The sequence below is a fragment of the Chiloscyllium plagiosum genome, unplaced genomic scaffold, assembly GCF_037043375.1.
Source record: "Chiloscyllium plagiosum isolate Xiang-an unplaced genomic scaffold, Cpla_swu_hap1 HiC_scaffold_2, whole genome shotgun sequence".
NCBI lineage: Eukaryota > Metazoa > Chordata > Chondrichthyes > Orectolobiformes > Hemiscylliidae > Chiloscyllium > Chiloscyllium plagiosum.
In genome coordinates, this window is record NW_028270140.1 from 17614540 (window position 1) to 17627201 (window position 12662).

The 12662-nt window shown below is 47.6% G+C and overlaps 1 protein-coding gene across 2 annotated transcripts in view; it reads right to left on the bottom strand.

The window, feature by feature from the left end:
* The window catches only part of LOC122558311 (beta-1,4-galactosyltransferase 1-like), a 45391-nt gene extending 34865 nt beyond the window's left edge, over positions 1-10526 (bottom strand). Inside the window, exon 1 of one of the 2 annotated variants that reach the window (XM_087995026.1) lies at positions 10134-10526. In XM_087995026.1, the coding sequence (XP_087851152.1) occupies positions 10134-10425 (292 nt within the window). In that variant the 5' untranslated portion in view covers positions 10426-10526. The remainder of the gene's footprint in view (positions 1-10133) is intronic. The other variant, XM_043706739.2, reaches the window with a different exon arrangement.
* Between the last annotated feature and the right edge of the window lie 2136 nt (positions 10527-12662).

The following is a 12662-nucleotide window of genomic DNA, read 5'->3' on the forward strand; positions in this document are numbered from 1 at the left end:
TTGGACAGCATCACAGTGCCAGTGACAAATTGACTGGCACACTGGTTCTTTCAATAATCAGTAGCTAGAATTAGAGGGAGATTTTCCTTGCATCTAGGGAACCTCTACTGGTCACTCAGGCGAAGATCAACTAACCCAAATTACAAAGTCACATCCAGGTTTTTACAAAAAAAAAATCACAGCTCCTTCAATCACTTTCTGACCAAAACAGCACAACTTACTCCACGACCCAGTTGGTATCACATGCCAGCACCAGGTGAAGCAGTCCAGAATATTACAAATCTAATCAAATAATATCAAAATATGAGACATTAAGAGCTGCGAAGGGGCTTAAGAGATTTCCATGTTAATGTATTCAAAAAAGGCCAGTCAGTATTTATATCAAATAGAACAGATTAGAAAAGTTAACAATGTTCTACAGTGCTTTGGTCTGCCTCATCTGCAGCAGACAGCTCAGCAAGGAGTCAGAAAGATCATATACTGGCACTGGATGAGACAACTGTTTCACCAAAATTATAGCAGGGCTGAAAGGTTGGTGAAGATGGACTGTTTAAATTTAACATTCATTCCTTTTGAGTTTAGAAGTTCCGCTTAAAATGATTAAAAGGATTAGATAGATTAGTTAGGAATGCACGGTCTTAAAATTAGAGGATGGACATTCAGGAGTGAAATTGGGAAACATCTCTGCATACAAGGTCAGGAAAACCTGGAAATTCCTGCCATCCCTTGAAAACGTCCCTTGTTGGGGTTAAAAGTATTAAAGTGATACTTTTATCAAACTGAAAAAGAGGGTTTAATGATGAAAGTATATCAAGAGAAACAGTTCACCCATTTCCTAATGGAACAGTGCAATAACTCAAGCAGATAAAAAGTTAATTCCTACTCCCATATTCCATAATTTCTCCTTAACCAGAGATCCAGTGATAATTTGCCTGATTATCAATTTAGTAGCTGGCAATCTTCCAGGAATTATTCAAACAGGAATTTGAACAATGAGTGCTGATAGATGGTCAGACCAATGAAGAAATCTGCAACACCCAGTTGATTTTCTCCTGAAATGGAGGTTTACAATCTGCAGTTTTAAATTTGGTCACTGCCTGCAAACTCAGCATTAAACCCATTAACCCATCAGTGAAGCTCATTTGCATTTTTAAGTACCCATCTTGGTTCCTCTCAGTGAACAATCTCTGCACCATCAGAAATGCCACCCCAAATGAAATATTCGATCTTTTCAGTGGAGACATCATGAAGCTCTTACAAAAAAAGTGTGATGTAAAAAGAATGGCGACATATGTCTAAGTGACAGTTGGTGAGGAGGGAGCTTAATGGTATCCCTACTGGGATGTTCACCTTCTCATTCAAGGTGGTAGGCTCAAAACCTTGATAAATATTGTCAAATTAAATTATTCCCTACTGTAGATGACAGAACCCAACCCTACACATTGACGAGCAGGTTATAAAGTAACTAAGTCTTTTCAAAATAGGGCTGCCATTTACATGAGTTTCCCCTTTTGAACCATTACAACTACTTTTAATTTATCCCAATTAGCAGTGATAGTGTCACCTAAGATGGAAAGTCTCCGCAGTGCAAATTTAGCATGATATTATCTCCACAAAGATGCATGTGACAATTATTCCTACAAATAATGGTAGGAACCCAGACTAACAGCTGCCCCTAACTTGACTAGTGTTGAGTGAGAGAAAGTGAGGGCTGCAGATGCTGGAGATCAGAGCTGAAAATGTGTTGCTGGAAAAGCGCAGGTCAGGCAGCATCCAAGGAACAGGAGAATCGACATTTCGGGCATAAGCCCTTCTTCAGGAATGTTGAGTGACAAATGTATTGAACTGAAATTCCCCAATGACAGTACATTCTATACTCATATTACCCTCAATGCTCCAATTCAAGTGATTTTCAAAAGAGGAGCACAGATTCAACAGGTGTCAGAAGGCAGTCACAGAAATTAGCACATTTCCTAGTCCTATTTGATCTGATAGGTTCCCTACAGTTAGTAAAAATAATTGGTGATTTGACTGATGCATACAAGTTCCTAAGGGGTCTTGACACAGTGCATACAGAAAAGATGTCTACTCTTGTGGAAGAATCTAATTCTTGTGGAAGAATCTAAAACTTGGTTACTGGTTAAAAATAATGGGTCACCCATTTAAGACAGATTTTCTTCTTCTAAAAGACTGAATGATTTTGGAACACTTCTTGAAAAAGGTAGTGAGAAGTGTTTTTCAGAGCAGAGACAGTGGGTGAAACGTTTAGGGTAGCTGAATGGCAGAACAGTCTCGAGGGACCTACTCCTAAGTTGAATGCATATTTGCAAATCACAATGCACCGAGGTTTATTTTTAGATCAGAGTGCTTGAGAAACTCAGCATTTCCGGCAGCTTCTGTGGAGAGAGAAAAACGATGTTAACTATGAGTCACACTGGATGCGAATTGCTCATTTCAGATTTTCAGCATCTGCAGTATTTTGATTTTATTTTTCTAATACTTCTTTGCGGCAGTTTATGCGATGTTTTGACCTGTTTTGTCATTATACAGGGCAGCAATAGTCAATCATATTGTCAGAGGTCTGGAGCATTCAAGGATAATAGGTATCCTTCCCCAATCAGCATACCAGTTGGGCTTTTACAAACATAATTGGATCAATCATAGGAAAACTTTAAAGATTAACTTGCAATTACCAGTCCTCAGTTTCAACTCAAATCAAAGCACAGGAAGTCCCCAGATTATGAGCAAGGTCCCATTTTTTCCACTGTTCATAAGCTGAATGAGGGCGCAAGTCGGAACAGATACGGGCTAATTAATCCGCCTGTCATTAGGACAAGCCTTGTACGTAACTCGGATTTTTAAACATAAATTTGTAAGTCGGGCGCTCGTAACCCGGGGACTTCCTGTAAAAGAAATTATGAGGACAAGGGGTGCATTTTCTAGCATGCAAACAACTTTGAGGAGACTAATCAAGTCACTTCAAATATTCACCAACTTCTGCTTGGTACAGCTCTACTTATTCTGTCCATTCATCTCTGCTCTTCTGGATAATCCAGAGTGCCTACATTGCCATTTTCCAGGCCATTTTTATCCTGGAGATCTATCAGTCCCACAACAAAGCTTCACTTGAGGTGACGTCTGCAAATTCAGCCAAGAAAATGATGGGGAATAAACACAGCATACCATCCATTTCCAAAACCTTATGCTGCCTGAACTGCTATGCTTTTCCAGCACCACCAATCCAGAATCTGGTTTCCAGCATCTGCAGTCATTGTTTTTACCTTACGTGAAAGCAGCCAAGGCTGAGATCATTGATGCACATACCTAACAATTTCAATAATCTAAGGAATTAGGTCTCTGTTGGAGGCTAGGGAAGTGATTTCTGGGCCTCTTACTGAAATATTTGTATCTTCGATAGTCACAGGTGAGGTGCTGGAAGACTGGAGGTTGGCTAATGTGGTGCCACTGTTTAAGAAAGGTGGTAAAGACAAGCCAGGGAACTATAGACCAGTGAGCCGGACGTCGGTGGTGGGCAAGTTGGTGGAGGGAACCCCGAGGGACAGGATGTACATGTATTTGGAAAGGCAAGGACCGATTAGGGAAAGTCTACATGGCTTTCGCGTGGGAAATGATGTCTCACAAACTTGATTGAGATTTTTGAAGTAACAAAGAGGATTGATGAGGGCAGAGCGTTAGATGTGATCTATATGGACTTCAATAAGACGATCGACAAGGTTCCCCATGGGAGACTGGTTAGCAAGGTTAGATCACGTGGAATACAGGGAGAGCTAGCCAATTGGATACAGAACTGGCTCAAAGGTTGAAGACAGAGGGTGATGGTGGAGGGCTATTTTTCAGACTGGAGGCCTGTGACCAGTGGACTGACACAAGGATCGGTGCTGGGTCCACTTCTTTACATTATTTATATAAATGATTTGGATGTGAGCATAAGAGATATAGTTAGTAAGTTTCCAGATGACACCAAAACTGGAGGTGTAGTGGACAGCGCAGACGGTTACCTCAGATTATAACAGGAACTGGACCAGATGGGCCAATGGGCTGAGAAGGGGCAGATGGAGTTTAATTTAGATAAATGTGAGGTACTGCATTTTGGGAAAGCAAATCTTAGCAGGACTTATACACTTAATGGTAAGGTCCTAGGGAGTGTTGCTGAACAAAGAGACCTTGAAGTGTTGGTTCATAACTCCTTGAAAGTGGAGTGGCAGATAGATAGGATAATGAAGCCTGCGTTTGGTATGCTTTCCTTTATTGGTCAAAGTATTGAGTACAGGAGTTGGGAGGTCATGTTGCAGCTGTACAGGACATTGGTTAGGCCACTGTTGGAATATTGCTATCGGAAAGATGTCGTGAAACTTGAAAGGGTTCAGAAAAGATTTACAAGGATGCTGCCAGGGTTGGAGGATTTGAACTATAGGGAGAGACTGCTTTTCCTGGAGCGTCAGAAGTGAAGGGTGACCTTATAGAGGTTTAAAAAAAAATCACGAGGGTCATTGATAGGATAAATAGACAAAATCTTTAGTCCAGAACTAGAGGGCATAGGTTTAGGGTGAGGGGGGAATAGGAAGGGTTTAGAGGGATATGGGTCAGGTGCTGGCAGGTGAGAAGAGATTGGGTTGGGATATCTGGTCGGCATGGACAGGTTAGACCAAAGGGTCTGTTTCCGTGCTGTACATCTCTAGGACTATGAACAGTAGCCAATTAAAAAGTGTTTTAAAATGTCAAACAGCAGCAATCACCTCAAAAGAAAGCAAAGATAGGAAGGTACTGTTTAAATCAATGTCATCTGACAAGATTTTGATACTCAAACTCAAGGAAATCAGGTCACCAAATTTAACTCAAAATAAAATCGATGTTACAAGATTCACCCTCTCTTTTGCAATCTCCCAAAGATATACCTGAATTGAGGAACTACTGACATAGCGTTGCGCAAATTTCAGTGTTCCTCTCACCCTCAACTACTTCTGAAGGACAGTAATGAAGGTAAAAAATATTCAAGAACGGAACAAAATAATAGGAAAGAACTGACTGGTTTCTTAGGTTTGCATCTTCAAATAGTGGCTGCAACAATGCTGGATGCATTAATATTAATCTTCTAAAGAAAATTCCAGAAAGAATGCAGATGAGAAAGCTACAAATGTGACATCCTCTATCCAGAAAGCAGAAAAACAAAGCAAAAGCAGGCGTTAGGCCAGTTAGCCTAACATCTGACAGTGAAAAATATATTCAGGAAGTAAAAGAACATAGGAGAACAGTCAAGGCTAATGAAAAACATTAAAACAAAAAATAAAGGATGTGAGACACTGTTCTAATTGCTGGAGAAACTCAGGTTTGGCAACATCAGTGCAGAGAAACCAAGTAAATGTTTCAGGTTGATAACCTTTCATCACAATTGCAAAATGATAGGAATGCAAGAGGTTACATTTGTGAAAAGAGGTATGCGACAGGAAGAGCAAAAGGGCTAGTCTGTGATCGGGGTGGGGGAGGAGGAGCAGGGGACAGGAGATGAAGTAACAAAAATATCATGATGCAAAAACTGTAAAGTGGTATTCGGTGTCATTAGGAGAGACTTTCAATCACACATCAATTTGGAAACAACGTAACAAAATGAATACATGGAGATAATGAAAGAAACAAGACAGCAAAATACATAAACATATTGAACAAGCTGGAGGTAGAGATTATGGCTGAACTTATTGAACTTAATATCACATCCACAAGGCCACAGACTGCAAAGATCAAAGAGGACGTGCTGGCCTTTGAGCTTGTGCTGAGTTTCACTGTAACACTGTTGCAAGCTGAAAAAGGTCACAACTGGAATTAATAAGGAACAATAGAAAGAAAAACTCGGTCATGCTTGCAAAATGAATAGTGCCCCACCAATTACCAAGTTTACATTTGGTCTTCCCAGGGTGTTTCAAGTAGATCTAGCTTTGTTATGTTAAAAATCCCAACACCAGGTTATAGCCAACAGAATTATTTGGAAGTACAAACTTTTGAAGCACTGCTCCTTTGTCAGGTAGCTAGTGGGGTAGGATCATTTATCTTTTCTATAATTTGTGTCCTACGATCCTGTCCCACTAGCTACCTTGCAAAGGAGCTGCACTCCGAAAGCTAGTACTTCCAAATAAACCTGTTGGACTATAATCTGGTGTTGCAAGATCTTTACCTTAGCTCGCCCCAGTCCAACGCTGGCACCTCCACATCATTGTTACAGCATGTCAGAGGGCACCATATCACAGATGGCAAATGAATTATACTAAACTAAAAAAGATATAAGCAATATGCTGATTTAATGCGATGGAGTGTTTGGGGTGTTGGACAGTGAGAAAGGAGGTGGTGAAAGAACAAGGAGAACATCTGCTGCACTTGCATGGAACAATGCTATCAGGAAGGGAAGGTGCGTTAACGACGACTGAGGCATGAACCATAAAGGGTACTCCCCTTCGAAATACTGAAAGGGGAGAACAGGGCGACAGAACAACATAAACAAATAGAATTTGGAGGTCTCTACACCATGCCGACTGGGAATTTTCAGTTGAAGTAAACAGAAGACATACAAGTGCTCAAGTAGACGGCTGCATCATCAGAACAGATGAGAAAGTGATTGAAAAACTGGGAGATTGGAATAAGATACAGGAGCAGAATTAGACCATTCAGCCCACTGAGTCTGTTCCACCATTCAATCATGGCTGATATGTTTCTCAAAGCCATTCTCCTGCTTCCTCCCTTTAACCTTTCATCTCACGAATCAAGAAGTGATCTAACTCTTGATTCAAAAACACAGCATTCCATGGCAATGAATTCTATAGCTTCACCACTCTCTCGTTGAAGTAATCCCACATTTCTGTTCTAAAGGGTCATCCCTTCACTGAGGCTGTGCTCTTAGGCCATAGTCTTTCTGAGGGGAGGGGTGTGGGGAGCGAGAGAAGGAAAGAGAACTGAGGAGGGTGGGGAGGAAAGAGAACTGAGGAGGGGCGGGGAAGAGAAAAGAGAACTGAGGGGGGTGGGGAGGAAGAGAAGAAAAGAGAACTGAGGGGTGTGGGGGGGGGGGGAAGAGAAGAAAAGAGAACTGAGGGAGGGTGGGGGGGAAGAGAAGAAAAGAGAACTGAGGGAGGGTGGGGGGGAAGAGAAGAAAAGAGAACTGAGGGGGGGTGGGGGGGAAGAGAAGAAAAGAGAACTGAGGGGGGTGGGGGGGGAAGGAAAGAGAACTGAGGAGGGGGTGGGGAGAAGGAAAGAGAACTGAGGGGGGGGTGGGGAGAAGGAAAGAGAACTGAGGGGGGGGTGGGGAGAAGGAAAGAGAACTGAGGGGGGGGTGGGGAGAAGGAAAGAGAACTGAGGGGGGGTGGGGAGAAGGAAAGAGAACTGAGGGGGAGGTGGGGAGAAGGAAAGAGAACTGGGGGGGTGGGGAGAAGGAAAGAGAACTGGGGGGGGTGGGGAGAAGGAAAGAGAACTGGGGGGGGTGGGGAGAAGGAAAGAGAACTGGGGGGGGTGGGGAGAAGGAAAGAGAACTGGGGGGGGTGGGGAGAAGGAAAGAGAACTGGGGGGGTGGGGAGAAGGAAAGAGAACTGGGGGGGGTGGGGAGAAGGAAAGAGAACTGGGGGGGGTGGGGAGAAGGAAAGAGAACTGGGGGGGGTGGGGAGAAGGAAAGAGAACTGGGGGGGGTGGGGAGAAGGAAAGAGAACTGGGGGGGTGGGGAGAAGGAAAGAGAACTGGGGGGGGTGGGGAGAAGGAAAGAGAACTGGGGGGGGTGGGGAGAAGGAAAGAGAACTGGGGGGGTGGGGAGAAGGAAAGAGAACTGGGGGGGGTGGGGAGAAGGAAAGAGAACTGGGGGGGTGGGGTGGGGAGAAGGAAAGAGAACTGGGGGGGTGGGGTGGGGAGAAGGAAAGAGAACTGGGGGGGTGGGGAGAAGGAAAGAGAACTGGGGGGGTGGGGAGAAGGAAAGAGAACTGGGGGGGGTGGGGAGAAGGAAAGAGAACTGGGGGGGGTGGGGAGAAGGAAAGAGAACTGGGGGGGGTGGGGAGAAGGAAAGAGAACTGAGGGGGGGGTGGGGAGAAGGAAAGAGAACTGAGGGGGGTGGGGGGGAAGGAAAGAGAACTGAGGGGGGTGGGGGGGAAGGAAAGAGAACTGAGGGGGGTGGGGGGGAAGGAAAGAGAACTGAGGGGGGTGGGGGGGAAGGAAAGAGAACTGAGGGGGGTGGGGGGGAAGGAAAGAGAACTGAGGGGGGTGGGGGGGAAGGAAAGAGAACTGAGGGGGGTGGGGGGGAAGGAAAGAGAACTGAGGGGGGTGGGGGGGAAGGAAAGAGAACTGAGGGGGGTGGGGGGGAAGGAAAGAGAACTGAGGGGGGTGGGGGGGAAGGAAAGAGAACTGAGGGGGGTGGGGGGGATGGAAAGAGAACTGAGGGGGGTGGGGGGGAAGGAAAGAGAACTGAGGGGGGTGGGGGGGAAGGAAAGAGAACTGAGGGGGGTGGGGGGGAAGGAAAGAGAACTGAGGGGGGTGGGGGGGAAGGAAAGAGAACTGAGGGGGGTGGGGGGGAAGGAAAGAGAACTGAGGGGGGTGGGGGGGAAGGAAAGAGAACTGAGGGGGGTGGGGGGGAAGGAAAGAGAACTGAGGGGGGTGGGGGGGAAGGAAAGAGAACTGAGGGGGGTGGGGGGGAAGGAAAGAGAACTGAGGGGGGTGGGGGGGAAGGAAAGAGAACTGAGGGGGGTGGGGGGGAAGGAAAGAGAACTGAGGGGGGTGGGGGGGAAGGAAAGAGAACTGAGGGGGGTGGGGGGGAAGGAAAGAGAACTGAGGGGGGTGGGGGGGAAGGAAAGAGAACTGAGGGGGGTGGGGGGGAAGGAAAGAGAACTGAGGGGGGTGGGGGGGGAAGGAAAGAGAACTGAGGGGGGTGGGGGGGGAAGGAAAGAGAACTGAGGGGGGTGGGGGGGGAAGGAAAGAGAACTGAGGGGGGTGGGGGGGGAAAGGAAAGAGAACTGAGGGGGGTGGGGGGGAAGGAAAGAGAACTGAGGGGGGTGGGGGGGAAGGAAAGATAACTGAGGGGGGTGGGGGGGAAGGAAAGATAACTGAGGGGGGTGGGGGGGAAGGAAAGATAACTGAGGGGGTGGGGGGAAGGAAAGATAACTGAGGGGGGTGGGGGGGGAAGGAAAGAGAACTGAGGGGGGTGGGGGGGAAGGAAAGAGAACTGAGGGGGGTGGGGGGGAAGGAAAGAGAACTGAGGGGGGTGGGGGGGAAGGAAAGAGAACTGAGGGGGGTGGGGGGGGGAAGGAAAGAGAACTGAGGGGGGTGGGGGGGGGAGAAGGAAAGAGAACTGAGGGGGGTGGGGGGGGGAAGGAAAGAGAACTGAGGGGGGTGGGGGGGGTGAAGGAAAGAGAACTGAGGGGGGTGGGGGGGTGAAGGAAAGAGAACTGAGGGGGGTGGGGGGGGGAAGGAAAGAGAACTGAGGGGGGTGGGGGGGGGAAGGAAAGAGAACTGAGGGGGGTGGGGGGGGGGAAGGAAAGAGAACTGAGGGGGGTGGGGGGGGGGAAGGAAAGAGAACTGAGGGGGGTGGGGGGGGGAAGGAAAGAGAACTGAGGGGGGTGGGGGGGGAAGGAAAGAGAACTGAGGGGGGTGGGGGGGGAAGGAAAGAGAACTGAGGGGGGTGGGGGGGGGAAGGAAAGAGAACTGAGGGGGGTGGGGGGGGGGAAGGAAAGAGAACTGAGGGGGGTGTGGGGGGGGGAAGGAAAGAGAACTGAGGGGGGTGGGGGGGGGGGAGAAGGAAAGAGAACTGAGGGGGGTGGTGGAAGGAATTGAGGGGTGCAGCAATCGTTTCGAGTTGGAGGGTGAGGTGACTGGATTTTGAAAGGGATAGTGGAGGCGGGTGGTGGAAGAGGATCAATGAAGTGAAGCTAAGTTTGGAGATGCCCGAAAACCAACATTATTAGGTTACAAAAATAAAACAACGACAGAGACACGTAGTTGTAATCTCGGAGGGAGGGGAGGGGGACAGGAGGAAGTGACTGTCTAGCCGCAAGCTCTGTAAACTCGATGTCCCGATTTCGTTTTCTGGAGCGGCGGGACAAATAAAAGAGGCAGCAAAAAAAAATAAATTAAACAACCACTCCGAGGGCCCCGCTTACCGAGATGCGGCGGGGTATCCGGGCACGGCTGTAACGGCGATGGCGGCGGACTCCGGGGAGTGTGGTACTCGACGCTGTAGCTGCTGTTGGTGCTGTTGGCGAGTGGGCCCTCCGCGGTGCCGGCCCCGTCCTCCACCAGGAAGCTGCCGAAGCGCCGCACCATCCGCCCGCTGTAGACGTGCATGTCCAGGTAGTAGAGCAGAGTCACGGCCAGGTGCACCCCGGACAGCACCATCACCACCAGGCAGGTCGCGTGCAGCCCGCGGGCCGGCATCGCCGAGCTCAGCGCCATGGCTCGCGACACCCGGGGGCCGTGCACCAGCGGCTTTCGCCACCCGCCAAGGGGACCCGCCGCGAGACTCCGACACAGCCGCACGGAGCTTCCACTCCGACCAACCGGCGCGGCGGGGGCGGGGCGGGGCGGGGCCGACGGCTCACACCAATCAGCGATGGGCATCGCGAGGGTCGACCGATCAGAGGCCATGTCCGCCCGGGTAAGGGCAAACCAATCAGAGGCCGCGTTCTCCCGGGAGGGGGCGTGTCCACCGGGGAACCAATCAGAACCGAGTACGCTGGTGAGCGGGCCAGAGGTAGTTTCCATGAACAATATGTCATGGAACCGACAGGGAGCAACCTATCTTAGATCTGGTGCTGTGTAATGAGACAGGAATAATTAATAACCTCATAGTTACAGATCATCTTGGAAGGAGTGACCACGGTATGGTTGCATTTAGAATACAGATGGAGAGTGTGGAGATAAATTCCAATATCAGAATTATAATTTGCTTAAAAATTACATAAATCCAGGTAAGATTCTGTAACTCCCACTATAGAAATAGAATCAGTATGACCTAACATTGGACGCAGACAGACTTTAACTTCACACCTTCAGTACATTAGCTGAGCTGAGATGACACCCATTGTTAAAAGCTATGTTGAGAATGATTTGGAGATGCCGGTGTTGGACTGGGGTGGACAAAGTTAAAAATCACACAACACCAGGTTATAGTCCAACAGGTTTAATTGGAAGCACTAGCTTTCGGAGCGACGCTTCTTCATCAGGTGGTCCTTCACCTGATGAAGGAGAAGCACTCCGAAAGTTAGTGCTTCCAATTAAACCTGTTGGACTATAACCTGGTGTGTGATTTTTAACTTTGTACACCCCAGCCCAAGTAACTAAGGAACACAAATGGAACTTTATCTTTCATTGCTAAAGGGATTGAGATTAAAAGCAGGCAAGTGATGCTATATAGGGTGTTGGTGAGGTGACACCTGAAGCACTGTGTGCAGTTTTGGGCTCTTTATTTGAGAAAGGATGTAATGGTACTAGAGGGGTGCACAGGAGGTTCACTCGGTTGATTCTGGAGTTGAGGGGGTTGGTTTATGAGGAGAGACTGAGTAGACTGGGATTATATTTATTGGAATTTAGAAGAATGAGGGGGATCAATTAGAATCATATAAAATTATGAAGGGAATAGATAAAATATACATAGAGAGGATGTTTCCACTGGCAGGGAAACTAGGACAACAGGGCATAGTCTCAAAACTGGGGGGGAGCAGATTTAGGACTGAACTGAGAAGGAACTTCTTCACCCAGAGGGTTGTAAATCTATGAAATTCCCTGCCCAGTGAAGTAGTTGACAGTACTTCAGTAAATATTTTTAAAGCTAAGACAGATTTTTTTGAACAATAAAGGAATTAAGGGTATGGTGACAATAGATAATAGGTGCAGGAGTAGGTCATTCTGCCCTTCGAGCCTGCACCACCATTCAATATGATCATGGCTGATCATCCTTAATCAGGATCCTGATCCTGCCTTATCTCCATAACCCTTGATTCCACTATCCTTGAGAGCTCTATCCAACTCTTTCTTAAATGAATCCAGAGACTGGGCCTCCACTGCCCTCTGGGGCATTGCATTCCACACAACCACCACTCTCTGGGTGAAGAAGTTTCTCCTCATCTCTGTCCTAAATGGTCTACCCCGTATCTTTAAGCTGTGTCCTCTGGTTCAGCACTCACCCATCAGCGGAAACATGTTTCCTGCCTCCAGAGTGTCCAATCCTTTAATAATCTTATATGTCTCAATCAGATCCCCTCTCAGTCTTCTAAACTCAAGGGTATACAAGTCCAGTCGCTCCAGTCTTTCAGCGTAAGGTAGTCCCGTCATTCCAGGAATTGACCTCGTGAACCTACGCTGCACTCCCTCAATAGCCAGAATGTCTTTCCTCAAATTTGGAGACCAGAACTGCACACATTACTCCAGGTGCGGTCTCACCAGGGCCCTCTACAGCTGCAGAAGAACCTCTTTGCTTCTATACTCAATCCCTCTTGTTATGAAGGCCAGCATGCTATTAGCCTTCTTCACTACCTGCTGTATCTGCATGCTTACCTTCATTGACTGGTGTACAAGAACACCCAGATCTCTTTGTTCTGCCCCTTTACCTAAATTGAGAGAGTGGTAAGTGGAGCTGAGGCCACGAAAAGACTAGCCATGATCTTGTTGAATGGCAGAGCATGCTGGAAGGG